Here is a 27858-nt window from a genome sequence, read left to right as displayed (position 1 = left end):
AGATACAAGAAACACTATACATAGGACAATGATGCCTCTGTCCCCTTCAAAGTAGGCACCTTGGGACCTCACACAGTTCTCCCAGTCATCATCAGCTGCCCCGTCATATTTCCCTGAATCTCATCAATTATTTGAAATCTCTTCCCTCTCAAAAGTGATATTAGTTTTGGGAAAAGCGAGAAGTTTTCACTGGAGGGGGCTGAGTCACCTGGATGATCTGATGTTTCACCAAAAAACTCTGCATGAGATGTGATCCCTGAGCGGGTGCATTGTCCTGATGAAGCTGCCAATCACCAGTTGCCCATAGCTGTGGTTGTTTTCGTCATGTTGTGTCTCTCAACCGATGAAGAACATTGGAGTAGTAACCCTTATTAATTGTTTGGCCTGGAGGGGGGCAGATTTATTTCAAGGAATAGGCTTATACAATTATGGAGACTGGCAAGTCCAAAATCTATAGGATACGCTCACAGACTAGCTACTGAATGGAGAGCCGAGACTGCAATTTATATCCAAAGGCTGTCAAGCTGGAGACAGAGAGAGGAGCCCACATTGCAGATCAAGTCCAAGGGCCATCTGCTGCAGAATTCCCTCATGCTCAGAGGAGGTCAATTTTTGGTTCTGTTCTCACCTTCACTTGATTGGATAAGGCCCACCCTCATTCTAGATGGCAATTCATGTAAGGTCTATGGATTGAAAATTTATTCTCACCCAAAAGCACCCACACAGAATGGTCCATAATAATGTTTGACTACATACCTGGGCACCATGGCCCAGCCAAATTGACACATAAAATTAACCATCACTATTTCTTTCTTTCAGTCTTTTCTTTTTTTATTCCCTCTTCATCTCTTTTTTAACACAGATAGTGTTGTATGGCAAGATGTTCATGGCCTATGGTTTACATAACTTACTTTGTTCACATGGAGTATTCTACATAATTGCCACCACACCTTTGTGAACTAGATAGGGCATCTATATTTTCTTTTTACATGTGACAAGTCTACATCTCAGAAAGGCGATGTGATTTGCTCAAGGCTAAACAGACAACATTAGGCCATTCCAGGAGTCAAACCCAGACCTTCTGACTTAAGATTCCTAGCTCTTCCAAATGATTTTTAGCTCTGAAAACCTTAGCAGAGGGTGCACTGATGATGGCAACACTGCCCACATTTTAAATCACTTATTGACAAGTCACTCTGGCTTTTACTGTGTGCCATTTGCATGATGTGGGGCATTGCAAGGGTAGGCATTCTCAGTTCCATTTCCTACATCTCCCTCTATTTTTTGTCTGTATTGTTAGCTTTCTGTTGCATTGGACAGTAAGCAGCAGTCAAGAGAGGCTGGTGTTAATGGGGTGATTATAGAAGGAACAAGATGGATGAGGTTCTGCTTTGTGTTTAGTCCACTGACCTTTCAAACAGGAACCGCCAGTGAACTGGTAAGAAAAGAGGCCCTGACGCATTTTTGTCCTCTCGTGAGACTGCCAACTTCTTTACTCCCCAGCTTAATGTTATTACCTCTCGTCATGGGCCTGGATGGACTCTGCTGTCTTGGGTTCAGCCCCATTTTGTTGCTGCAGCAGCAGAAATTTTAAGTGATAAACCCATGGATCAGACAATATACTTTAAACGTGAATTAACATCCAGCTTTTAAATAGTAGGAATGAAATACTGTGCTTCACAGGATGTATCAAGTGCAAAGTAGAGAAAAAGAGATAAGCAGAACTTGATGGTTTCAATAAAAATAATACAAAGGGCTCAGCAAATTAAACCTTAAGCTTGAACTAGTAATTCATATCATGTTTTTTCCCCACAAAGCATTTCTTTTTGCATAAAATACACCCAAACTGAGAAGTTTCATGGATCTCCACGATGGCTCCAAAGCACTTTCCTGTGCATCATGAAAACAACAACAGGCGACTCAAAAGGACATATTGAACCCAGCTCAGTGAATCTCCTTAGCATCTCCACACCTGGCACAGTGCCTGCAACTGTATGGAATTCAAGGATGCGGCCACTTTGAGGGGGAAAAGGAGGCATAGATTTAATCCACAAGTGTGCATGTGTGGTGGCCCTTCATACAGCCAGCACTGTTCCAGGCAGAATGATACTCGGAGAGGAAACTGAGAGAAGGGATAAACATTCACTCATCAGTGGCCTTAGAATCCAGCTGGGAATAATCGCGAGACAGAAAACCTTACACATAGGGAAGAAGTAGGGTCGTCATTGATCATCAGGCTGTAAGTGCAACTAAGTTTCTGAGAAGGAAGACATCGAGGTGGACTTGTGCATTTGGAATGGGGGGGTGGGAGGGAATTGCCAAACCGGGACTAGAAAGGTAAGATTTACATAGCCAGGAGAGAGGAGAAAGTATTCCTAGGAGAATGAGGGAAAAGTGAACACAGACACTGAGATGGGAATGGGCACGGTCAATGTGGGAAGCAGCAAGGAGAGCTATCAGGACATGAAAGAACGATCTGTTGACTGCATCAGGGAGTGGCCTCATGGGGCCACGGAGAGCACGGTGGACTAGGGGTCTGGGGACTGGCTGGAAGGTCCAGCGGTATTATCTCGGCTCTGCACTCAGTTCATGGGTGGCCTCGGGTAGGTCAGTTGGCTGCTCCCTGCCCAGCTCCCCTGCCTTACTCTCTGTGATGTGAGGATATGGACAGTAGTGTGCCACCCTCTCACGCTTGTTGTAAAAACAGTGAGAGATGATGCCTACAGAAGTGGTTTTTTTTAAAGAGTAAAATAAAAACCAAGAACCCTTTTCCCATTTTGTATTATACCAGCACAGTGAAGAAATGGTTCCTGAGTGTACAGTAAGAAGGGTTTGCTTTCTTTTGGCCTTCAGGCAAAAGGTTATTGTGTGTGGCGAAGGGCTGGGGGGAAATAGGGGGTGCTCATTAACTGATAGGAAGGCAATTTTTGCCCCTGGAGAGTGCCATGCCTGGGAGTCAGGACACAGGGGAGACAGATGAGCCACACGAACGGTGTTTCTTGGGTTCTCTGCCGGGTTGTATAGACCATGACCTCTCTGAAGGCGGTTGCTAGTCTCTGACGTCAGATGACACAGGTTACGGAACTGTATGTGCAGATCAGTGAAGCATGGTGGAAAGAAACCTGGAGCTGGAGTGAACTTTATCTGAGGTAAGTTTAAGGGTTCACCTCATACTAAATATTTGAACATAAGCAAGCAACCTCCTTTCTCTGGGCCCTGGTTTCTCATCTGTCAAAGTGAAGTAAAAACAGTAGCTGTCCCACTTCCTTATAGAGTGGGTTGTTGCAGGGATCAAATGCACCAGATGTGAGGGGTTTCTGTAAACTCAAAACTGCCGGGACAACGTGGCTCATTTTTCTCATTAATAAGTGAAAACTGAGTGTTCTGATGACTTACAATGTACTCTTTGAGTGTGCTCTGCCATCCCTGCGGAAAGGCTGATTTCAGAAAGCTAGCTGCACCTTAGCAGGTATGCTGTGCTGGCACTGAGTCAGAGCAAGAATGAAATGCAGCCCACTCCCACCCGCGCTTAGGGAAGCCTGCTTGCTGCAATGGGATGACACGTAGACAAGAACTCAGGCAGGGTCAGGGCTCCGTCACAGCATCACCAAGTTCCCATATAGAACACACTGAAGTGAAGCCGAATTCTTCACGTTTCTATATAATTAAATCTGAAGCTCCATTTAGGGTGAAGATCAAAGAGCTATTTGAAAAATAAAGAAGGTTTGCATCTACAGTGAAACACAAGGAAGAATTGCCCGAGCTCTACTTGCTTTATGTAGGTGACTAGAACAGTTACTTCCACAGGGTTTTCACAATACTGGAGCCACAAACGGGTTCCCACTCAGGCTCTCTGGTTTACAAACCTCACACTAGTCTAGATGAACCTGTACCAGTGTAACGTCCTCTCGGTACTAACCTTCTAGCCCTGGCGGGCTTCCTGTGTCCCTGTGCAGGAAGACGAAACACACAAGAAAAACGGAAGACCCCAAAGGCAGCAGGCTCCTTTGATTGGGTCTTCATTTCATATTGGTTGCCACGTTGCCTGAATCACACAAAATGCCTCCCTCCCAGAGAGGGCCCGCAAGGCACTGGAGGAGGACCACGGTTTCGCCAGAGAGCAACTAGACAGTGTCCTCAGAAGGCTGTGGATCTCCCCAAGCAACAGAAGGGGACGGAAAGTGCGTCCTCTCTTTGCACGCACTCAAACAAGCAGGCGCGTCTTCAGGAAGACCGTTCCTAGAGCTTCCTGCGTGCCCCTTGGCCAAGAGGGACCCAGAGGCTCGGGAAGTGGCCACACGCGCACGAGGCAGAGCTTAGGCCCCGCCCCCTCGCTGGAGCCGCCTCTCGGACGCCCCGCTGTGATGTCACCCTGAAGCCACGCCCTGTTTTCCAGGACACGCCCAGGCCACCCGCATGAGTCTCAGAGCACAGCCCCAGAGTCCTTGGTCCCTCTGACCGGAGACTGTCCTAGAGTGGGTCCCCTGCCTCTGGAACTGCCCCCAGCCCTGCAGGCAGATTGCCCTCACTCCTTCTGAGAATGGAGAGAAAGGATGGCCTCCTGAGTGAGGCTGCAGGGCCCAGACGCCGGAAGGTGACCGTCTCAGTCTCCCGGAAGGTGACCGTCTCAGTCTCCCGCCAAGCCTGGCTGGGAGACCTGTTGCACCTGGAAGGTGGAGACTGTCCCCGGGCCACAGTCACCAGCGACGCAGGTGGACACCGGACCCTGAAAGCCACGGCGGCAGCAGGAACCCAGGGAAAGGCGCCCAAGAAAGTCATCGCCCAGAGGGTGAGCGGATCCGTCAAGTGGTACAACGTGAAGTGCGGGTACGGTTTCATCAGAAGGCACGACACGCAGGAAGACGTGTTCGTTCACTGCTCAGCCATCGCCCGGAGCGGTCCTCGCAAGAACCGGCGTGGCTTGGGCACCAGGGAGGCTGTGGAGTTCGACGTGCTGCAGGGTGAGCGGGGCACCGAGGCCGCCAACGTGACCCGGCCAGCTGGCGCCCCGGCGAAGGGCTGCTGCTTCTTCAACAGGTACCTTGGAGCGCCACAGCCTCTCTCCGGTGCCAGGGGCCCCCAAGAGGACGTCGTCGACGGCAAAGCCGGCAGAGGAGACTTCGCCGCAGCCAAGGGCCAGAGGTACTGCCTGACCAGCAGCCCCCACACCCAGCGACAGCGGCGCTTCCCGCCCTTCCGCAAGGCCCCAGGCGCCACCTGCAGCCTTGCCACCTTCACTCCCGCCAATGGCCCACGGGCCAAGCACCTGCCTGCGCCTGCGCCTTCGCCTGCGCCTGCGCCTGCGCCAGCGCCAGCGTCAGCGCCATCCGCAGGGCTCGAGGGCGCACCACCGCGCCGGGGGCGTGGGTTCAGCTACCGTCTGAGCCGCCCTAGGGGCCGAGGCACTGCCCCTGATCCGAAGCCCTCACCCGACGTCGCCCAGGAGCTGGAGGCAGAAAAGATTGAGAGCTGGAGCGCTGCCCACCGCCTGCAGCAGGGGTCCCCACCACGCTGTGGATGGCACTGCCCCAACTACCCCTGTGATTGCTATCGCCAGCAGCAGCCGCCTGACGAACAAGGCCAGACACCCAAAGGAGGAAAGGGTGAGATCGGGAAGGGCCCTGCTGGGAAACCCGCTTGTGTCGCCCAGAAGACCAGCGCCTCCGAGGGGAAAGCCGCAGTTGCAAAAGCCTCCTCTGCTGCTCAGGCCCATTAACAGCCTGGCTGCCTCCCAGGGACTCCCAGGTCTGGACGGCCTGTGATGTCCCCTCCAGGAGATGGTGCTCTTCGGCGTCATACCGCCCAAACATGCATATTGTCTGGTAGGTTTGTACCCTGAGAAAAATACATGCTCCTTTCTCAAGGTTTGAGGGTAAATGACAAGATCTGTATATTTCTAAACTCCTCCTTCTTACCATCTGCCTTAGTGGTGTCCACACACACACAGGCACACACGCCTCTGATTCCATTCTTTTAAATTGTCTGACCAAGATCACAGCTATGATTCTACATCCCCAGGTGAATGAGGTGTAGCATTTTAAATATTTGTGTGTTATGCCAAAACAAAGATGATCTGATATTGAAAATCATCTCATATTGTGTGGTATTTCTCACCTGAGTGGTCATTTTCTCAATAAATCATTTCACCTTGCTGTTATCTGTTATCACTGTTGTCTGATTTTTTTAAAGCCTGCCAGTACAAAATGCTGCTGAGTCCTTTTATCAGAACCAGTTCCAGCAAACATCATACTGAAGACTAAATCTGGGCTTAGGGATTGAACTTCTCCAGATATTGTAAAGGATGAGAATACACGGAGAGGGAAGAAGTGTCCCCATCACTCCCTTTTTCATCCTCCCCCCTCCCCCTACCCCCATAGAATTGGCCTCCTCTGGAAATAGTTTCTTTCAGTGGATTTGATCTAAAATCACTTAGGTATCTATAAGAAAGTGGACATGAGGGGTAGAGGGTGGGGGAAATGGGTAGATCTTGGTCCAAAGGTACAAACTTTCAGTTAGGAGATGAATAAGTTCTGGGGACCTAATCTACAGCATGCTGACTTAGGTAAAGATACTCTTTAGTATACTTGAAAGTTACTATAAGAGCACAAATAGAGGACTCATGGGCACAGACACTGGGGGGGGGGATTGACAGTGGGAGTGGGGGGGACGGGGCAGAGGAAAGCAATGGGGAAAAAGGTGGGACAACTATAACTGAACACCAATAAAAAATAAATGAAGATTTGAAGAGCAAGAAAAAAAGAGTACAGCTTCAGTGCTCTCAACACAACAGCAACAAAATGGTAATTATGTCAAGGGTAGGATGTATTAATTATCTTAGTAAACATGACATGATAAATGCATATATCAAATCACCATATCATGCATCTTAAATTTACAAAATGTATGTCAATTATATCTCAGTAAAGCTAGGAAAAAAGCTGAAGAAAAAATGGGCATGGAAGCAGGTACAATTATTGTTGGGCGTGCCTCCGGAGCTAAAAAGAAACATCTAGTCCATAGTTTCCATCTGGGCTTCCTGGCTGAGTCCATCCAGGGGGGCTGTGGAGGATTCCCGGAAGGCTGCACAAGCGAGGTTTAGCCCAGCTCTGGCCCTTTCTGGTCAGACAGAGAGGCTCTGACTTCCCTATCCTGGTTTTCCTTTGAACATACGGTGGGGTTGGTGGGAAGGAGGCAGGGGCTGGGTTTGGGCGGGGAGTGAGTGGTTAATAAATTTGAAGCCAACAGGAGTCTTTAAAACCTCATTTTACAAATTAAAAAACGGGATTATCAATAGCAAAATCAAAGTACTTTTCTTGTGTTAAAGTTGATGCATTGTACAGCTCGTTATAGACTAGCATAAGAGATTAGGAGAGTGCATATTCCGTCATTTGGTATGACCAAATATCGTCAATCAGTCTGAGCAGAAGCAGTAAAATTACTCATTCAGCACATATTTGAGTGCCGACTTGTGCCAGACACTCTGCCAGGCATAGGAGTTGCATCGTGGTGAAGAAGATGGTCCCTGCTCTCAAGGAGCCCAGCATCTGGTGGAGAGTGACACAAAACTGACAATGACTGCATGCTGGAGGGAGTGCTCTGCTGAGAGAGGAAAAACAGGTGACCCAGGCGATGGCGGGCTTGGCTCCAGGTTAAAGGAGTCACCGCTTGATACTTGAATTAAAAATTTTATCTTAGAGTCAGCTCCTAGATGGCAGAGTAGGACGCAGGGACTATACACCTACGTGTAGAGCAATTCCTTCTAAACAGCAAATGAGAAAGGGACCACACAGAGTTGTTGCAGGAGAAACTGAGGTGGGGTGACCACGGGAACCTCACCCCCAAAGGGGAGACTTGAGGTGGAGAGAGATATCACTTGAGTGGCTGGCGAGAGCAGAGTAGCCTGCCACAAGGCACAGTGATAATACAGAGATTTGAAGAGCAGCTAGACTATACACCACAGGTGGCAAACACAAGGCCCATGGGTCAATCCAGCCCTTCACCTGGTTTTATCTGCCCAGCACCTTTTTTCTACCCGGCAGCAGCGCTGAGCTCTCACTTAACTGTTTAGGAGAAGTTACATGTATACAGTCCTAAAATTATATTCAGCCCTTCGAAGGCAACTGCGAGGCTGATGTGGCCCTCGGTGAAAGAGTTTCACACCCCTGCTATACACGAAGGAAATCCACTTACTAACCCCAAGGCACTTGCCTGTCAAAGAAATGTGCGGGGAACTTGCAGGAACTCCCTTGGATCTGAGGAGCTGGCAAAGGCCGTTGTTGACATTCCTCCTCCCGCTAGATGGCGCTCCAGCCACCCTGCAAGGCCTCCGCACTGCACCCAGGACTACGTTGCCCTGCATTAGCGGCAGCCTCAGGGAGACTGCCTCTCTTGGCGCCCCCGAGACCTTCATCCTAGGCCACCTTGCTCCGTGACTGTTACAGCCCAGGCCCGCTGGCCTGCCAGGGCACCCCAGGCTCCCTGCAATCCAGCCAACTCAGCCAGCACCCACTGCAGCCGCAGTCAGCATTAGCCACAGCCCCAGCCTGCCAGGCCCCCATGGGCCCCCAGAGCTAACTCAGGGAGCATCTGCAGCAGCCCCTCTCACCCGGCCCCCAGTAAGCACCGTGGAGCCGCATAGCCCGACTACCTCGTCCTGTGACCCTTGTGACCCCTGTGACCCCTGTGACCCCAGCAGCCGGGCCCCTAAGCAGACTCCAGCACCTCTGCGTCACAACGCCCCATGTTCCCTACAGCCCCAGAAAAGCGGCCCACCAGCAAGACCCCAGGTACCCCATGCCCCTGGCAACCCTGACCAGGTCTTATAGAAGGCACCCCCTAGCTACATGCCCAGGGCTATCTCAGGGGGAGACCGCTGCAGCCCTGCCTCCCGATCACCAGGGCAGAGAGCATATGCATTGTGAAGAGGGGAATTCAGGTCTGCGATGGGGAGCATATCTGCAACTTCTCACCCGCTCCATGAATTTAGATTTAAGTTTAATGTATACGGGCCTCACATGAACTTCCTAGTGTAAAAAGTAATATAAACAGAGACACTTTAAAGAGGAGCTGGAGCCGCCCTCCCAGAGGAATTGCCTCACATGTCTTATGCCACAAACCTCTGAAATGTTAAAACAGGGTCAAATAACCATTGGACTGGGCCTAAAGCAACAGTATGCCCCAAAGAGCTGTTTGCAGTGATAACAAGAAGGCTGATAGGGACTACTGGACTGATGGCTGCTGGGCTGAAAATTTTTTAAAAATCGTTGAGAACCAGCACCATGTTAGCTTACCTGCACCAACAGAAAAAAAAATATTTTTCTTGTATTGATGCAATTGTTCCCCTTCGATTTCTCATAATTACCCATTGCCTTTGTGTCCTAATTAGAACACTATATGGGCTTCTGCCTGAATCACTGCTTCCTGAAGAACTATTTTTTCTTCTGTATTTTTTAAAAATCTCATGTAAATGCTTGTTGCCTCTGACGTTGAAGGCCTTTTATTTTTAGGTTAACTTATCTGGCATCTCCAGCAGGATCTAAAGTGGTCTCATTTCCATGGACCAGAGTTCCCTGGAACCAGGTATGGGAACCAGGTCCTCTTAATAAAAAAGGATAAAGGGAAAGCACGAATTTTATGCATTCTTAAGAAAATTCTTTGTGTCCTTTCTCCTCAGTCTATAATGCTTCAGGTAACCGAGTCTTCTCATTGTTAAAAAAGCTAAATTTTACTCACAACCATTTAACTTTCTGTGTTTTCCTGAAAAGTCTTTAGTCCTCACCACGATTAAGCGAATAACGTAAATATTGTTCCACAATGACCTAAGACTCTATTTGACCAAATGTTAACATAATTAGACTTAGTGGTATGTTAGATTACATGGGAAACATTGCCAAATAAATGGTGCTAAACCTTTTATTACATAAAATTCCTAAAATTCTGACATACCCCAGTATAATGCTAAAAAACTTGCAGTAGTTCTCTGTCTCTTAAAGTTGTAAATCTTATCATGTCTTCGAAACGTAAACACCCAGGAGCTAACCAAGACAATGCCCACAGAGGCTGGAGGAGAAAAAGGAGGACTTTTTCAAATGCGGGCTGTTTCTTTGGCAAGGAACCCATACCTTGCCAAAATTGACTTACAAAAGAAGTAATGTTTTTTACAAAACTAATAGACAATAGGATGAAACAAAATGACTTTAAATGAAAAAAATTGGATGTTCTGTTTTCAACAGAAGATGGTATGAAGCATGGAGATGCACTTTTATTGAAAGAAAGGAAAATAAAATGTGATTTTTGAATAAGAAAGCACATTTAAAAACATGAGTTTTAGGGGGATAAGGAAGAAAAAATAATAATTTTGTCCTAAAATAAAATTACTCTTTTAAAATAAGAGAGGAACCCTGGCTGGTGTGGTTCAGTGGATTGAGCACTGGCCTGCGGACCAAATGTCACGGGTTCGATTCCTGGTCAGGGCATGTGCCTGGTTTGCGAGCCAGATCCCCAGTAGGGGCCATGAGACAGGAAACCAGTAGATGTATCTGTCACACATTGATGTTTCTCTTCCTCTCTTTCTCCCTCCCTGCCCATCTCTCTAAAAATAAATAAATTAAATCTTTAAGAAAAATAAGAGATGAAAGGAGAGGAAAAAACCTGAAAGGTACATAAAAGTTGCAGAAGGTTTGTGGGAGCTTGTTTTGAGGTTCTAGCAGGGGAGCACAGCTACTCGTATACCCTGGACCAAAGGCCAGTCCTCTCCTCTAGTTGGGAAGGTCTTCCTCTTGGACTGAGCGCACAGCTTCTGGAGGGACGCACATGGATTGGTGAGGGAGGAAGGGGACAACCACCTAGCCAGCCAGATCAGCTGAATCAACCCTGGCTATCAATGGGGTGACACATGTCACAACCAGATCGCCCCTACATCCTATAATTAGCATCAGTTATACTCGCTTGTCTGCAACAACAGTAGTGCCTTCCTTCCACTGATGTGATTGTTACTCTCCTTTCTCATAGATACCCCTTGCCTTCATCTCTCAATCAGAACACTGTTTGGATTGCAGCCTGAATCACTGCTGCCTGAATCACTATTCTTTTTCTTTTAATTTCAAATAAATGCTTGTTGCATTTCACTATGAAGGACCTTTTATTGTATTTTATGTTTTTTCTCATCAGTAGTTACCTGGATCTAAAAGAAACAAAAGTAATGCCAAACATTATGGCAGAGGAGAACGTGTTTGCAAACTTGGGGGAAATAAAGTTCTCATTCGATATGACATAGAATTGAAAATGCCCGTGGCCACCTCCCCACAAACAAACAAACCCCCAAATAGCAGAACTTTTCAAACCACTCAATAATAGTGTCGGAGTTGGTGGCCCCACACACAGAAGAGGGAAGGGAAATCCAAATTGGCACCTGTGGTTGTGTGCCCTCCTACAGAAGCCAGATCCATGAAGGGATTCTGATCGGCTACCAAGTGCTGTTCCCTTGAAGTGTCACAGGAAGGCAATGGATTGTCGCTGGGTTTTCTGCCTCAGATTCATGGCCCACCTTTCACTTAGGAAGGTGATGATTCTCATCCTTTGACTTCATGCTCAATTATCATAGGGCACTGGGGGTTCTGGGTTGATGCTTTAATGTGCAAACAGCATTCAGACCCATACTCTCTGGAACAATCCAGGGTATCCAAGGGAACTTGGTCTTTTTAAACACTTGGGCATGGGGCATCTCAACTTTCAATGACCCAAACAGAGATAATTGCCAAATCTCCCTTTTTTTTTCAGCCAAGAAAACAGAGTTATGTCTGGTATGTGCAGTGGGTGGGAAGGAGAGGGAAGAGAATTAGTACAGAGGATATAAGAGGCAGCTCGAGCATCTGTCTGTTCTGCCTTAGGTGATACCCTTTAGTTCATGTTGGACTGTTGCAGTTGCACTTCATTAAGCACATCTAAATCCTGGAGTAGCTGAGAAACAGCACAATACTTCTGCTTTCAGTTAAATATAGTCACCCTCAATTATGTGCCTCTGTGGCCAGCCTCTGTACCCTTCAACCCCCCTCCCCCAGCCAGCAATTACCAGGTCAACTCTACCTCCTGCGTCCTGCCAGGCAACTGTGTGCGCAGGGAACATTCCAGATCCCTTAGTCTGGCCTTTCTCGGCCTCCGTTCCCCCAAAGTGAAGCCTCCATGGCCCAGCTGACCAGCCTACTATCTCCTGATACTTAGGAGTCACACAGCAGAGACAAAATGTTAAACCAACATGTATCACAGAAACCATTTCCCCTCAACATATCTACGCCTGTTGTTTGGTATGAAAAGACATCTGGGAGGGATCTGAGTTATTTGCTAATCATGGCAACTTTAGTTTGACTTCAGTTCTTCCCCCACTTCCTCTTGGCACTGTATTTCAGTACAAATCCTTATGCTGAGTGATTCGTGGTGCACTCTGCCAGTCTATGAAGAAGTCAGCGGATATAGTGGCAAGTGCTTTGGCTGTATATTAAAAAGAATTTTTCATACCTGAGTTCTGTTTGTGGTGATTGCTAGACATAATTTCATTTTTTTAATTTATTTTGCATTAAACTCTAGCGGAACCTATGATAATACGTTAGTTTCAGGTGTATACAACATAGTAATTGTACATTTATATACCTTAGGATGTGACCACACATTAACCCTCTGTCACCATACAAAGTTATCACATTAATGGCTTGTTCCCTTGTGCTGTACATTATATCCCTGTGACTTGTTTATTTTGTAACTGGAAGTTTGTACCTCTTATTCCCCTTTTCCATTTTCACCAGTCATTTGGCCCGCTCCCTTTTGGCAACCCTCCATTTGTCCTCCGTATCTATGATATCTATGACCCTGTGTTATTTTCTGGTCCTTTGTTTTCTTTTGTTCTTTTAGATACCACATGTAAAGTGAACTCACATGGTATTTGCTTTTCTCTGACTTATTTAACTTAATACCCTCTATGTCCATTCATGTTTTTGCAAATTGCAAGATGCCATTCATATATATACATATATATATACATATATACATACACATACATATATATACATACATATATATACATATATATGTATATATATGTATATATATGAATATATATATACACATTCCTCCATAGACGAATACCTAGGTTGCTTCTATATCTAGGCTATTGTCAATAATGTTACAATGATCAGGGAGGTGAGAGATATGTTCTAGAATTTGTGTTGTCATTTTCTTCACATAAATACTCAGAATTGCTGTGTAATACAATAGCTCTATTTTTAATTTTTTGAGAAATCTACATACTTTTTTCATAGTGTCTGCACCAATTTACATTCCCCCCAACAGTGCACAGTATTCCCATTTTATCACTTCCTTGCCAACACTTTTTATTTATTGACTTTTTTTTTGAGAATACTCATTTTGATGGGTTTGGGGTGACATAACATTTAGTTTTGATTTTCATTTTCCTGATAATTACTGATGTTGAGCATCTCTGTATATGACTGTTGGCCATCTATATGTCTTCTTTGGAGAAATGTCTACTCAGGTCCTCTGCCCATTTTTTAATCAGATTGTTTATGTGATGTTGAGTTGAATGAGTTCTTTATATATAGGGTCTGTCTGGAAAAACTCCAACCATTGTTATTATAAGGGGAACGGTTTTTGTGACATCAAGACAACCTGGAAGCCAAGGAGAGTGAACTGGAATGCATATGCACAAACAATGATGACTTCACTGTACTAGTCAGTGGGGGCAGTAGATGCCATTGAGTGAGCATGTGTACTGTGTGGCCATGGCATTCAAAATGACTGAGCAAGTACAGCAATGAATCTACATCCAATTTTGTGTTAAGCTTGAACATTCCTCCATGGAAACTATTCAGATGATTCAAAAGGCCTCAGCTATGCGCAACTGGTCATCAGCAACTTTGTCATGACAAGGAACCCACTTGTGTATCACATCTCATACAGAGATTTTTGGTGAAACATCAAAACACCCAGGTGACTGAGCCGCCCTACAGCCAATATTTGGCACCCTGTGGCTTCTGGCTTTTCCCAAAACTAGTATCACCTTTGAAAGGGAAGAGATTTCAGACTACCAATGTGATTCAGGAAAATGCGATGGGGCAGCTGATAGCAATTGAGAGAACTGTGTGAGGTCCCAAGATGCCTATTTTGAAGGGGACTGAGGTGTCATTGTCCTATGTACAATGTTTCTTGTACCTTGTATCATCTTCAGTAAATCTCTCTACCTTTCTTTTTTTTTAATGCCACAGACTCTTACTGTTCTTACCCAGAGTTCAGCAGTTTTTCATTGATAACTGCTTTTCTTTGTTTAATATTAATTTTTAGAGAGGGAGTAAGAGAGGGAGAGAAGCATCGATGTGCAAGAGATGCATTGATCAGTTGCCTCTTGCACATCCCCAACTGGGGACCTGACCCACAAGCAACCCAGGTATCTGTCCTGACTGGGAATTGAACCGGTGACCTTTTGGTCCATGGACTGGTACTCAATCCGCTGAACCACACCAGCTAGGGCAATGTCTCTGCCTTTCATAGTGCGTGGCTGGCTGGGTACTTCTGGACAGACCTCATTTTGGATTATAACCTCTTATCAGATATGTAATTTTAAATATCTTCTCCCATTTAGAAATTTGTCTTTTTGTTTTGTTGATTGGTTCCTTTTCTGTGTAAAAGATTATTTAATTTCACATAGTCCTGTTTATTTTTGCTTTTGTTGTCATTTCTTCAGGAGCCATATTAAAAAAAATAATGTAGCCCTGGCTGGCATAGCTCAGTGGATTGAGCGCAGGCTGCGAACCAAAGTGTCGCAGGTTCGATTCCCAGTCAGGGCACATGCCTGGGTTGCAGGCCACGGCCCCCAGCAACCGTACATTGATGTTTCTCTCTCTCTCTCTCTCTTTCTCCCTCCCTTCCCTCTCTAAAAATAAATAAAATTTAAAAAAAGATAAAATTAAAAAAAATGCAAAGATCAATGTCAAACAGTTTACCACTTGTGTTTTCTTCTAGAAGTTTTATGGTTTTAGGTCTTACATTGTAATCTTTAATGCAATTTGTGTTTATCTTGTATATGGTATAAGTCCAGATACTTTTTTTTGCATATATCTATCCAGTTTTTCCAAAACAATTTTTGAAGAGGCTATGTTTGCATTGTATATTCTTACCTCCCTTGTCATAAATTGATTGACCATGTATTAGTTTATTTCTGTGCCCTCTGTTCTGTTCCATTGATCTACGTCTGTTTTTGTGCCGCTATTATGATGTTTTGGTTACCATAGCTTTGTAGTATACTTTAATAGCTGGGAGCATAATACCTCCAACTTTGTCTTTGTTTTTGCAAGATCACTTTGTCATTTTGGAGACTTTTGTAGTTCCAAGTAAATTTCAGGATTGTTTCAATTAGCAATAATCGCGCCTTGGATAAACCTCACTGGCTACCATACTGCCACTGTGCAAAGCTGGATTGTTTCTTCTAGTTCTGTGAGAAATGCTATTGGTATTTTGATAGGGATTACATTAAATCTGTAGATTGCCCTGGGTAATATGGACATTTTTAACAATATTACTCCTTTCAGTCCATGAGCACAGTATTGTTACTGAACAAAGACAGTGACTTTGATGCTCAGTGCTTATAGAGAAGCAAAAAGTCGAAAGGAGCAGATTTTTGCAGAGAAAAAGAGATTTATTCGTCAGGCCAGCTGAAGAAGGAGATCAGAGATGAAACTCAAATTAGTCTCTCTCCCTGAACAAAAGCTTGGGGTCAATTTTAAGAGGTGAGTGTAAGGACAGGTTATAGATATTTATTAATTATAATTCAGGTTTGATTGGGTGGTCTTGAAACTAAGTCATCTAAGATTAGGGATGTGGAAAGAGCTACAGAGAACAAAGGAATTCCAATCTGGTGGAGTTTGATTTATTAGTCCTGTGTGTGTCCAAATTTGGCCCCTGAACCAGATCTTCCTTATGACTGACCCCTTGCATCTTAATGGGCTCTGGGTGGTAAAAGTAGCATGTCTGCTACTTGAGTTCCAAGAATTTTGGTTATGCTGTGCTATTAAAATCACCTAATGTTATTTAGATGGCAACTGCAGCTGCTCGATCCTCTGGAACCAGCCTGATCTGGTTTGGTCTGCTGGTCTCCAGAGTGCTGTGAGAAGGCCTATTGTTATCTCCTGAAGGGCACTTAAAACCAGAGGGAAAAAAAAGGATTAGGGTTCGGTTTCAGTGTTATGGCCTGATTTCAGTATATTTTTTTCATTTATTTCTGTTATCTTTGATTTCTTTAATCAATGTCTCATAGTTTTCAGGATAAAAGTTTTCTACCTCCTTGGTTAAACATATTCCAAGGTATATTATACTTACTCATACAATTGTAAATGAGATTGTTTTCTTAATATTTTTTTCTGATAGTTCATTGTTGGCATATAGATACACAACAAATTTCTGAACACTGTTTATCGTACAACTTGACTGAATGTATCTAATAGATACAAGAGGTTTTTTTAGCCCTGGGTGGTGTGGGTCAGTGGACTGAGTGCTGGCCTGCAAACCAAAGTGTTACCAGTTCAATTCCCAGTCAGGGCACATGCCTAGGTGGTGAGCCAGGTCCCCAGTAAGGGACTCTTGAGAGGCAACCACATATTGATGTTTCTCTCCCTCTCTTTTCCCTCCCTTCCCTTCTGTCTGAAATAAATAAATAAAATCGTTAAAAAAGAGGTTTGTTAATGAGTCTAATATATAGTTTTTCTATATATACTCTTATGCCATCTGAAAAAGTGACAGTTTTAGTGCCCCCTTTTCTATTTGAATGCCTTTTCTTTCTTTTTCTTGTTTGATATCTTTAGCTAGGACTTCAAGTAGTATGTTGAAAAAATTGGTGACAATGGGTATTTCTGTCAAGTTCCTGATCTTAGTGAAAAGGATTGCAGCTTTTCACCATTGAGTGTGATGTTAGCTATGAGTTTGTCATATATAGCCTTTATGTTGAGTTATGCACCCTGTGAATGCACTTTGTTAAGAATTTTGTCATAAATGGACTTCCAACCAATATGGAGGCATAGGTAGACACACTGTGCCTCCTCTCACAACCAAAAGAAGGACAACAATTTAAAAACAAAAAACAACCAGAAATGACAGAAAATCGAACTGTATGAAAGTCTGACAACCAAGCCCTGGGTGGCGTAGCTCACTGGATTGAGCGCAGGCTGCAAACCAAAGTGTCACAGGTTTGATTTCCAACCAGGGCACATGCCTGGGTTGCAGGCCATGACCCCCAGCAACTGCACATTGATGTTTCTCTCTCTCTCTCTCTCTCTCTCTCTCTCTCTTTCTTTCCCTCCCTTCCCTCTCTAAAAATAAATGAATAAAATCTTAAAAAAAAAGAAAGTCTGACAACCAAGGAGATAAAGAAGGAACATTCACCCAGACCGGTAGGAGGGGCGGAGACTGGCAGCCCAGCAGAGAGGACTCGTGGCAAGGCAGTGGCTGGTGAACCCAGGAGACTGCAGATTATAGAGCCAGCTAGCAAGGCCGCAGTGGGCGGACCTGGCGAGGCGGCAGCTGGCGGACTGGGCGGTCCCACATTCACGCACAGATAAACAGGGAGAAACAACTCGGGAGCCGGAAGAACCGCACAACCCAGGGCCCCAGCTCGGGGCAATAAAGCCTCAAACCACCCATTGAAAACACCTGTGGGGGTTGAGGCGGCAGTGGGAGAAACTCCCAGCCTCACAGGAGAGTTCATTAGAGAGGCTCGCAGGGCCCTAAAATGTACACAAACCCACCTACCCAGGAATCAGCACCAGAAGGGTCCAATTTGCTTGCGGGAAGCAGCAGAAGGGACTGAAATCTGGCAGAGAGCTGAGCAAGCGCCATTGTTCCCTCTCGAACCCCTGCCCCACGTACAGCGTCACAACACAGCAAGTGGGTTGCCCCGCCCTGGTGAACACCTAAAGCTCCGCCCCTTATACGTCATAGGCGAGTCGGAAAAAAAAATAGTCCAAATGAAAGAACACATCAAAGCTCCAGGAAAAATACAACCAAGCGAGAAAGAAATAGCCAACCTATCAGATGCACAGTTCAAAACATTCGTAATCAGGATGCTCACAGAATTGGTTGAATTTGGTCACAAATTAGATGAAAAGATGAAGGCTATACTAAGTGAAATAAAGGAAAATGTACAGGCAACCAATAGTGATAGGAAGGAAAACAGAACTCAAATCAATGGTGTGGACCAGAAAGAAGAAAGAAACACCCAACCAGAAAAGAATGAAGAAACAAGAATTCAAAAAAATGAGGAGAAGCTTAAGAACCTCCAGGACATCTTTAAACATTCCAACATCTGAACTATAGGGGTACCAGAAGGAGAAGAGGAAGAGCAGCAAATGGTAAAGTTATTTGAACAAATAATAAAGGAGAACTTCCCCAATCTGGCAAAGGAAATAGACTTCCAGGAAGTCCAGGAGCTCAGAGAGTCCCAAAGAAGTTGGACCCAAGGAGGAACACACCAAGGCACATCATCATTACATTAGCCAAAGTAAAAATGAGGGAGAGAATCCTAGAAGCAGCAAGAGAAAAGGAGACAGTTATCTACAAAGGAGTTCCCATCAGACTCAGCTGATTCCTCAAAAGAGATCTTGCAGGCAAGAAGGGGCTGGAAAGAAATATTCCAAGTCATGAAAGGCAAGGCCCTACATCCAAGATTGCTCTATCCAGCAAAGCTTTCATTTAGAATGGAAGGGCAGATAAAGTGCTTCTCCAATAAGGTCAAGTTCAGGGAGTTCATCACCACCCAGCCCTATTATGTGAAATGTTAAAGGGATTTATCTAAGAAAAAGAAGATAAAAAAACATGTATAGTAAAATGACAGCAAACTCACAATTATTAACAACCACACCTAAAACAAAAACAAACTAAGCAAACAACTAGAACAGGAACAGAACCACAGAAATGGAGATCACATGGAGGGTTGTCAACAGGGAAGTGGGAGGGGAGAAAAGGGGAAAAGGTACAGAGAATAAATAGCATAGATGGTAGATAGAAAATAGAAGGGCGGAGGGTAAGAATAATATAGGAAATGTAGAAGCCAAAGAACTTATATGTATGACCCACGGACAAGAACTAAAGGGGCGAATGTGGGTGGGAGGGGGTGTGCAGGGCAGAGGGAAATGAAGGGGGGAAAATGAGACAACTGTAATAGCACAATCAATAAAATATATTTAAAAAGAATTTAATCACAAATCGATGTAGAATTTTGTAAAATGCTTTTTCTACATCTATTTCTTTAGAGCAAGCTGAATGGCCTTAGATCTGTCTTAAAAAATCACCACATACTTTTCCAATGTAGCTGTACCATTCTGTACCCCCCACCCCTGCAGTATATTCAAGTTCTAGTTCCTCCACATCTTTGCCAGCACTTCCTAAAAGTGACATTTTAACTTTAGCCATTCTGACAGGCACATAAGGGTATAGTGTGTCTGTGGGTGTGTTGTATAGTTTTATAATTCTGAATTCTTTAAAAGTTTTATTTACTTATCTATTTTTAGAGAGAGAAGAAAGGAGTAAGAGGGAGTAAGATGGAAGTAAGAGGCAACCACACAGTAATGTGCCCACCACTGGAAACCTGGCCTGCAACTCAGGCATGTGCCCTGACCATGAATTTAACTGCTGACCTTTCAGTTTGCAGTCTGGTGCTCAATCTACTAAGCCACACCAGCCAGGGCTAATTGTACATTTTTTAGTTTTTCAAATTATCACACTGTAAAATGTAGGTGTTTTCCTTTTTATCTCATCATTAACCCACTCAACATTTAGTAACATGCTATTTCGTTTCCGTCTGTTTGTGTGTTTTTCAGTTTTTTCTTGTAATTGATTTCTAGTTTCATGCCATTGTGGTCAGGGAAGGTGCTTGATATAAGTTCTGTTTTCTTAAATGTATTCAGACACATATTTTTGTGACATAACATATGTTCTATCCTGGGCTTTGTTTCATTCCTTGAAAGAAAAGTATAGTCTGCTTCTTTGGTGTGAAATGTTCCTCAAATATACATTAAATTCATCTGGTCTAGTGCATCATTTAAGGATGCTTAGATTTTTTCTTTGTGGGGAGGTGGATTTTGACTCTGGAAGATCCATCCATCCATGTCAGTGGAGTGGGAAAGGCCCCTCCTATGACTGTATCACTGTCAATCTCTACCTTTATGTTTATCGAGATTCACTTTATATATTTCAGGGTTCCTATGTTGGGCGTATTGGTGTTTACAAGGGTTATATTATCTAGTTTCACTCATCCCTTCACTGCCATGTCATGTCCTTCTGTGTCCACTATTACTGCCTTTGTTTTATAGTCTATGTTGTCAGATGTAAGTATTGCTACCCCAGCTTTCCCCCCATATTCTTTTCCCACCCCTTTCCTTTCCGTCTGTGTGCGTCTGTCAATCTGAAGTAGTTCTCTTATAGACAGAATATATATGGGGAGTGTTTTCTTATCCATTCAGTTCTACTGTGTCTTTAAGGGTCTATTTAATCCATTCACATTTAAAGTGACTATTGGTAGGTACATATTTATTGCCATTTTCTTATACATACTTATGTTCCTCTTTTATTTTTCTTTCCACTCCTTAGAAAAGTTTAACACTCCTTCAGTTTTAAATAAGAGCCTTGCCTTACAGCATATTCCTGGTTGTCTATGGCATATTTACACAGTGGAATACTACTTGGTGGTAAAAAAGGAAATCTTACCTTTTGCAACAGCATAGATGGACCCGGAGATTATTATGCTAAGTGAAATAAGTCAGTCAGAGAAAAACGAATGCCATATGATCTCACTTATATGTGAAACCTAATTAACAAAATAATGATAAACAAAACAGAAAGACAGGTATGGAAACATGGAAGAGACTGACAGCTGTCAGAAGGGGCACTGGGGAACTGGATGAAAGAAGGTGAAGGGATTAAGCAAAAAAATACACACACACACACACACACACACACACACACAAGTATATATACAGAGTCCACCAGAAATAGTGCCGCCTTGAGTGTGGCTGGTAGGGTACTAATATGTGTGTAATAATTTATAGTTTTAATTTGATCATTTCACCTAAAATGTCATATAGCGTGCTTATGATATTGTTGTATTACAGAATTACACGCTTAGGATTTTGTAATGAGAGATTTTTTATTTGTGCCAGACCCTGTATGTATAACAGAAAGACAGACAACGGGCTGGTGATAAGCAGAGGAAAAGGGGGGGTGGAGGTGGGCAAGAAGCAGGCGAATGGGGACAGAAAGAGACTTTGCTTGCAGAGATGTGAGCACAACGCAGTGTGCAGATGACGTTTTATTGAGTGGTACACTTGAGACCTTGTATGGCTTTGGGAACCATGTGACCCCAGTAGTTTCAGTTGAAAAAAGTGGTTGCCCAGACCATAAGCTCTATTTCACTCCTGTGTCTACTGGCACACTTCTCGCAGCAGCTCCTCACTACACGGGGTCATCCTGTTGTCCAGCAGCCCGTGCAGGCACGTGGTCCTGAGGCTGTTGAGGCTATAGGTCTCTGCAGAGCAGCAGTAGTAGCTGCACGGCTCTGCACACTTAGTGACAACTCAGCTGGATGGTAGGAGTGTGGAATTCTGGTACCTTGCACGCTTATTGAATTCCTGTGAAAGTCATCCTAGAACAGCTTTTTGTGACTTTAATCGCATGTCTCTGACTGAATCCTCACATATCACTCTTTTTAATTCCTTTGGCTTTCCCATACTTGAAAAAATGTCTCTTAGTGATAGGGGACTCAGGAGTTGGAAAATTTTAGTTTAAGGTGATAGTTATAAGCCTAATAAGTCATGTATGTGTTAAAGCTTTTGTTTCAGAAACTACAGATAAGGCCCACCCTGGCTCCTGGGAGAAATAGCCGGCCTACCAGAGCACTGCTAATGATACTGCCTGAGGACAAGTGGAGGCATCCGGGCCATTGTGTTCCAGGGAGAGACAGAGAACCACCCACTGCTGGGAGCAGCTAACTGCCCAGGACAAGAACTCTGCAGTTTCTTTCAACTAATTCTCCCTGAATTTCAAACCCCCTCACTGCACCTTGTTTATTCCATTATAAAAACATTCACCTGGAAAGAAAATCTAAGACAGTTTGTTTCATGGTGTGAACCCACCATCTTCTCAGATCACCAGCCTTCTGAATCAAGTGCCCATAGAGATTCAATCTCTGTCTATGCTTATTGGGTTTGGGAAGTGACAGGCACCACAAGCTCCAGTGTCTCTTCTGGTTTCATTAGGAACTGAGTGAGACAACTGAGACTGATTAGAAACACCTTTCCCTTTTGCAAAAAGGAAAGCTAATTTTTCATATTTAATTTTATAGCAACTGCAATTGTTTTTAAATTAATGTGGTTATTGTTTGTCAACCGTGTCAACCCATGCTGCATCTCAGTGTTCTCCCGGGGTGTGTGGCTCAGAGCCATCTGCTTTTGAGAGAGCAGAGCTTCCTTCATCACTCATCCACACCCAGCACAGTCAAGGAATCCCACCTTGTCTCCATTCCAGAGCCTCTGGGGAATGACCTTTTCTCTTATAGGTGCCGATCACTTTTGGAGGCTTGAGGCCTTAAGCTATGTATATCCCTCTCTTTTGTACACTCTCAACGTATTTTCCTATAGCAGACTTGACTTAGACCTTCCTAATCACCCCCTCTGTAGAGTCCCATGCAGAATATTTAAAATGAAACATAATGTTACACTGCAATGTACAAATGTGGGAAACATTCTATTCAGGCAGTGTCAAGTGACCTAAAAGGCTCCCCCGTGTCACAGCTGTGCTGTTTTGGGGTTTTTGTTTTTGGCTTTTTTTGGCTGGGGGAGTAGTATGGTCAATAAACCATACTACTACTTCAGGAGATGTCTGTATTTTCCTTCCTAATGCACTTGCCTTGCCATTAAAAGGGCCAGACTCCCTCAGCAACACAAATTTGTTCAGAGCATTTAGTATCCATGCAGTATTTAATATTCCTCATTCCTCAAAAACGAAAAACCATTTCATTTATTCTTCATTTTCCCTCCTTGTAAATTTGTTATGTGCTTGGCCTGGCGCCTGGTGCTGGTAATCTAGAATCCTGTAGCCATGTGGGGATAAATGTTTGATCAAGGCATAACAGGATTACAATTGAGGAAAGATGTATGTCTCCATTCCTTGGAGGTCTGAGAAAAAGTGGTCTTTGAACCATATCTCAGACATTGAGAAATGGGTAGTTGTTTGCAAGAAACAAAAAATACAATGGGCAGAGGACTCAAGATGTCCAAATAGGTGGAGAGGGAGGAACATAAATGAGGTTGAAAGGTATTCTGGGAACTTGTGCTCTTCCCTAAACTCAAGCAATCTATTTAAAACCAAGGCAAGAGCCCCAAAGCAGCAGAATTGGAAACAACCACCCCCCCCCACACACACACACACAGGCACACAGAGTTTAAAATGGTTTTATAACCAGAAGCACTATTTACAAAGAGAAGTGCAAGAGCAAAGCAAAGCCTGGGGCAGATGTTACCTCCTTTATCGCAGACCATGGTCACAGCCTGGAGGGGGGTGAATGAGAATGCCTTAGAAGTTAATGAGGGAAGTTTGGTGCCTGGTGCCTGGAGGACAAAGCTGGCATCTAGGTGTCATTCCGGGGAGGAACTTTGCACATTGACTGGCTTTGAAACCTCTTAGTTCCTTGTGCTTGGGGAAATTGAGCCTGAAAGAGGTGTAGGTCTCTTTTAAAGTCACAGAGTGAAGGTCGGTGTTCCGCTTCAGCTGCCTGACCAACCCCCCATGACTCAGCCAGTGCCTCTCCGGGACACGGCCCTGACATCCTTCCTCCATGCTCCCAGAGTTACCCAAATTTCCGAGGGGATTCTAGTCATTGTTACGTGAAGTCGGTTCACCGTGAACCTGACTAAGTTGTGCTTGTCTTCACACTCCCAGTGCGCGGCACAAACCCGGGCTCACACTGGATGCTCTATCACTATTCCCTGAATGAATGAAGCTTGTGTTTCCATGAAGGACAAATATACAATCCCTCCCCCGAATGTTCACGCAATATTTAGGTGGGCCGATGGGAGTTGTGTTCTTGAAAGGACACGGAAATGCACCCACCGGGCGAATATAATACCACCACGACATGAAGGGGGCGCCAGAGTCACAGCCCCAGGAGGACATGCATGCAGCGTGGTCTCCCTGGGCAGATATAAAACCACCAGGACATGAAGGGGGCGCCAGAGTCACAGCCCCAGGAGGACATGCACGCAGCGTGGTCTTCCTGGTCCCGTGAGTTCTCGCGTGGGTTCCTAGGGGGTGGGACAGCAGACTGAAGTCCACTGTACCCAGAAGCACTCTGGGCTGAGCCAGTGCCTGGGGAAGCTTTGCAGTAACAGGGGGCCTGTCTGTGGCGTGTGCTTTGGTGGTACCTACAGGCCATGGGAGTAATAAGCAGTAGGATGCCATGGTGGCTTGGGGGAAGACATGCCCCAGACCAGCCAGGAGCCGGTGGGGAGGAGGTGGCTGGGGCAGCTGCAGCAGCGGGTGACGAGGTAGACGAAGAGAGTGAAGAGGCCGGACCCTCCACCAGTCAGGGCGGCTTCAAACGGAAGATGGACTCAGGAGGGCCTTCCACTGTAGGGCGCCTCCGGAAGCGCGCCAGAGGCATTTCACCTTCCATTTATGAGACACTCTTCCTCATGGGGGAAGGCAGCGATGTGCAGATCCGTGCACTAGGGGAGGTGTGGAACTTGCACAAGGTCTACTTGTGCCAGTCTGGATACTTTGCGAGCATGTTCAGTGGTGCGTGGAGGGAAGCAACCATGAATACCATAGACTTGCAGATGCCTGACGAGAACATTGACACTGAGGCCCTGCATGAGGTTTTAGGATCCCTGTACCAAAGCTCCGTGCTCATTCCACCGAGGCACGTTGTGTCCATCCTGGCCACAGCCTGCATGCTGCAGCTGGACGAGCTGATTCAGCAGTGTGGGGAGGTCATGGAGGAGACTGTCACTGTCTACACCGTATGCAGCTACTACTACTCTGCTGAGAGCTACGGCCTTCCAAACATCAGGACCATATGCTTCCAGTGGCTGCTGGACAATCTGATGACTCACCACTGTGAGGAGCTATTATTACGACAAGTCAGCCCAGATATCATGAAAGAGCTCATTGCCTCTTCAGAGCTCTTAGTGATGGAAGTGGAGATGGATGTGTACGCCATGCTGAAAAAGTGGATGTACTTGCAGCTGCAGCCGGGATGGAGAGGCCCCCGCAGAGCCTTATTGCCGGACGCCAACCTGTGGTTTGCCAGGTCCAAGAGGGAGTCGGGAGGCACCCCTTTCCTGGAAACCCAGGAGGGCAGAGCATTCGTGCCAGTGTTCCAGAATCTGCGACTGGCCTACCTCATCTGTGACCTGCCATCAACACGTATCATTAACCAGGATGCACTGATTCCTGCTGCGTGGCTGACCCCAGTATACAAAGACCAGTGGCTTGCTGTGGTCCAGGACGAGCAAAGCATGGCAGTTGGGCCCACCGACATCCATGTGCCCAACTTCCCTGTGTACAGCATGAGGTGTGGGCACCATATCCCTAAGGAAGTGCAGTGCAGCTGGCGGTGGGCCAGCCTTAGCATTGGGTGGGACCTGGTGGTGTGCTACGCCAACCGGCGCATCATCTTCAAGCGCAGCACCAGGAACAAGTCCCATGGCCTCGGGATCAGCTTACTGTGGCAGAGAAAGGTTACCTTCCGCCTGTGTGTGGTTTCCTTGGACATCACTGGAAGAGCCACCTTCAGGAAGAGCACAGAATACCAGGTGCTTTCCCCGGGAAGAGATGAAGAGCTGGAGGTAGTGAACCTTGAGAACCAAGATGTGGTCTTCCCCATATATGTGGCCTGTAACTTCCTGTACATCCCCAGAGAGGGGCTCGACCCAGAGTGAGAATCTGTGCAAAAGCTCAGAGAGCTGAGCTGCTCACCCTGGGCAAGGCGGCCTCAGCTTGCTGGAGGTGCCAGTTCCCTCTTTGGGATCAACTGGACTTGCCCATCTCCGGTGACCAACTCTGTCACAGGCTTTGTTGTCGTGTAGCTTGTAACGCTTGAGACTGTTTACGGGCACCTAGGAAGAAGATGCATTTTGAAGCCCCCAAATGCCTGCAGAACTCATTCATGCTGCTCATGTGGCAACTCCTCCTCCTGGTTTAAGATACATTGACCCCCCTTCCTGACCCTGCATCATTTCTGAGAAAAAAAGACCAATTGACTTTACAGAGAAACTGAGCCTACCTACTTTACAACTCTTAGTTTAACTCTTTGCATTTTGATTAAATAAATGTTAAAGGAATGTGTTGACTTCTCTTTGACTTGTTGTTTATAAAGCTGCCCTGCCCCACTCATGACCGCCCCCACCACTGGCTCCATTTGAATTGCTCCCCCTTCCCATTTCCAGCCACTGAGTGCAGTAGTTGCTTTCCATGGTCTCATTCTGCGAAGTCATCCATCACCACTGATGATCTTCCTTTTCTTGATTTTTCTTCAACTGAAGAGTATCTTTTTAAGTTTTTTTTAAAGATTTTATTAAATTAAAAAAAAGATTTTATTTATTTATTTTTAGAGAGAGAAGAGAGGGAGAAAGAGAGAGAGAGAGAAACATCAATGTGCGGTTGCTGGGGACCATGGCCTGGCCTGCAACCCAGGCATGTGCCCTGACTGGGAATCGAACCTGTGACGCTTTGGTTCACAGCCCGCACTCAATCCACTGAGCTACGCCAGCCAGGGCCAGAATCTCTTGTTAAGTAACTCATTTTGTTCATATATTTAACTCCAAATTTCATTAAATTGTGTTTCTGAGTTTTATTCTAACTTGTTGAGTTTTTTACCTGCTATTTTAAATTCTTTATCAGTTAGATTGCTATATTCCATGCCTTTAAGCTCAGTTGCTGAAGAATTATTTTCTTTTTATGATTCCATATTTTGTCGATTTTTAAATTTTCCTTGTAGTTATGTGTTAGTGCTTTTACTTTTTAAATAGCAGACACCTTCTTGCTCATTGCCTTGAACAGATGTGGTGTTACCTTCAATGACATTGTTATTATCTGATGTTTCCTCTGTGTTTGTGGAGGTGGAATTGTTCTACTCTTCTTGCTCTCCCATGGTCAAACCTTTAAACTTTTTTGTCTCTGTGGTTCTTACAATTCACCAGGATGGCTATTGTTTTCCAGAAGGTGGCACTATAGATTAAGTTTGTGGTTTTTCCCTTTCCTAATGCCCATGGTGTGTTTTCTGAGCGTGATCCCTGTGCCCTCTAAGCTTGATCTGGATGCACTTAGGAGTGCACACAAGGAACAGGCAGCAGAGTGGAAGGAGGTGTGGGTAAAGCACTCAGTGTGTGCACCTCCTGCTCAACACAGTCTCTGTAATGCCCCTGTAAGTTCTTTTTTATTCTATTTTATTGATTATGCTATTACAATTGTCCTGATTTTCCACCCCCTTTCCCCCTTTCATCTAGCATCCCATCCTCCCTCAGGCAATTCCCCCACCTTTGTTCATTTCCATGGGTCATATGTATAAGTTCTTTGGCTCCTCCATTTCCTAAACTGTGCTTTACATTCCCATGACTATTCTGTAACTACCTATTTGTACTTCTTAATCCCCTCACCTCTCTCTAATTCTCCCACAGCCAACTTCCCATCTCTTTATCTTTAACCTTTGGCATTTTAATTATGATGTGTCTTGGTGTGGGCTTCTTTGCATCCATCTTGTTTGGGACTCTCTCCACTTCCATGACTTGCATGTCTATTTCCTTCACCAAATTA

General features: G+C 45.1%; 2 protein-coding genes and 1 pseudogene across 2 annotated transcripts; 2 read left to right on the top strand and 1 right to left on the bottom strand.

Moving 5' to 3' along the window:
- The first annotated feature begins 4540 nt into the window (after positions 1-4540).
- On the top strand, positions 4541-5716 carry LOC123824261 (Y-box-binding protein 1-like). The gene has a single exon (XM_045847382.1). It carries the CDS (start codon positions 4541-4543, stop codon positions 5714-5716), a length of 1176 nt encoding a protein of 391 aa, XP_045703338.1.
- Positions 5717-15353: 9637 nt separating this feature from the next.
- On the bottom strand, positions 15354-15478 carry LOC123824405 (annotated as a pseudogene).
- An 8998-nt stretch (positions 15479-24476) lies between these two features.
- On the top strand, positions 24477-25985 carry LOC123824234 (germ cell-less protein-like 1). Its single transcript, XM_045847362.1, has one exon. It carries the CDS (start codon positions 24477-24479, stop codon positions 25983-25985), a length of 1509 nt encoding a protein of 502 aa, XP_045703318.1.
- The last annotated feature ends 1873 nt before the right edge of the window (positions 25986-27858 follow it).

The sequence above is a fragment of the Phyllostomus hastatus genome, unplaced genomic scaffold (genome assembly GCF_019186645.2).
Source record: "Phyllostomus hastatus isolate PE091 unplaced genomic scaffold, TTU_PhHast_1.1 phas_contig_551, whole genome shotgun sequence".
NCBI classification, from domain to species: Eukaryota; Metazoa; Chordata; class Mammalia; order Chiroptera; family Phyllostomidae; genus Phyllostomus; species Phyllostomus hastatus.
This window is presented reverse-complemented; position numbering and strand designations above follow the sequence as displayed.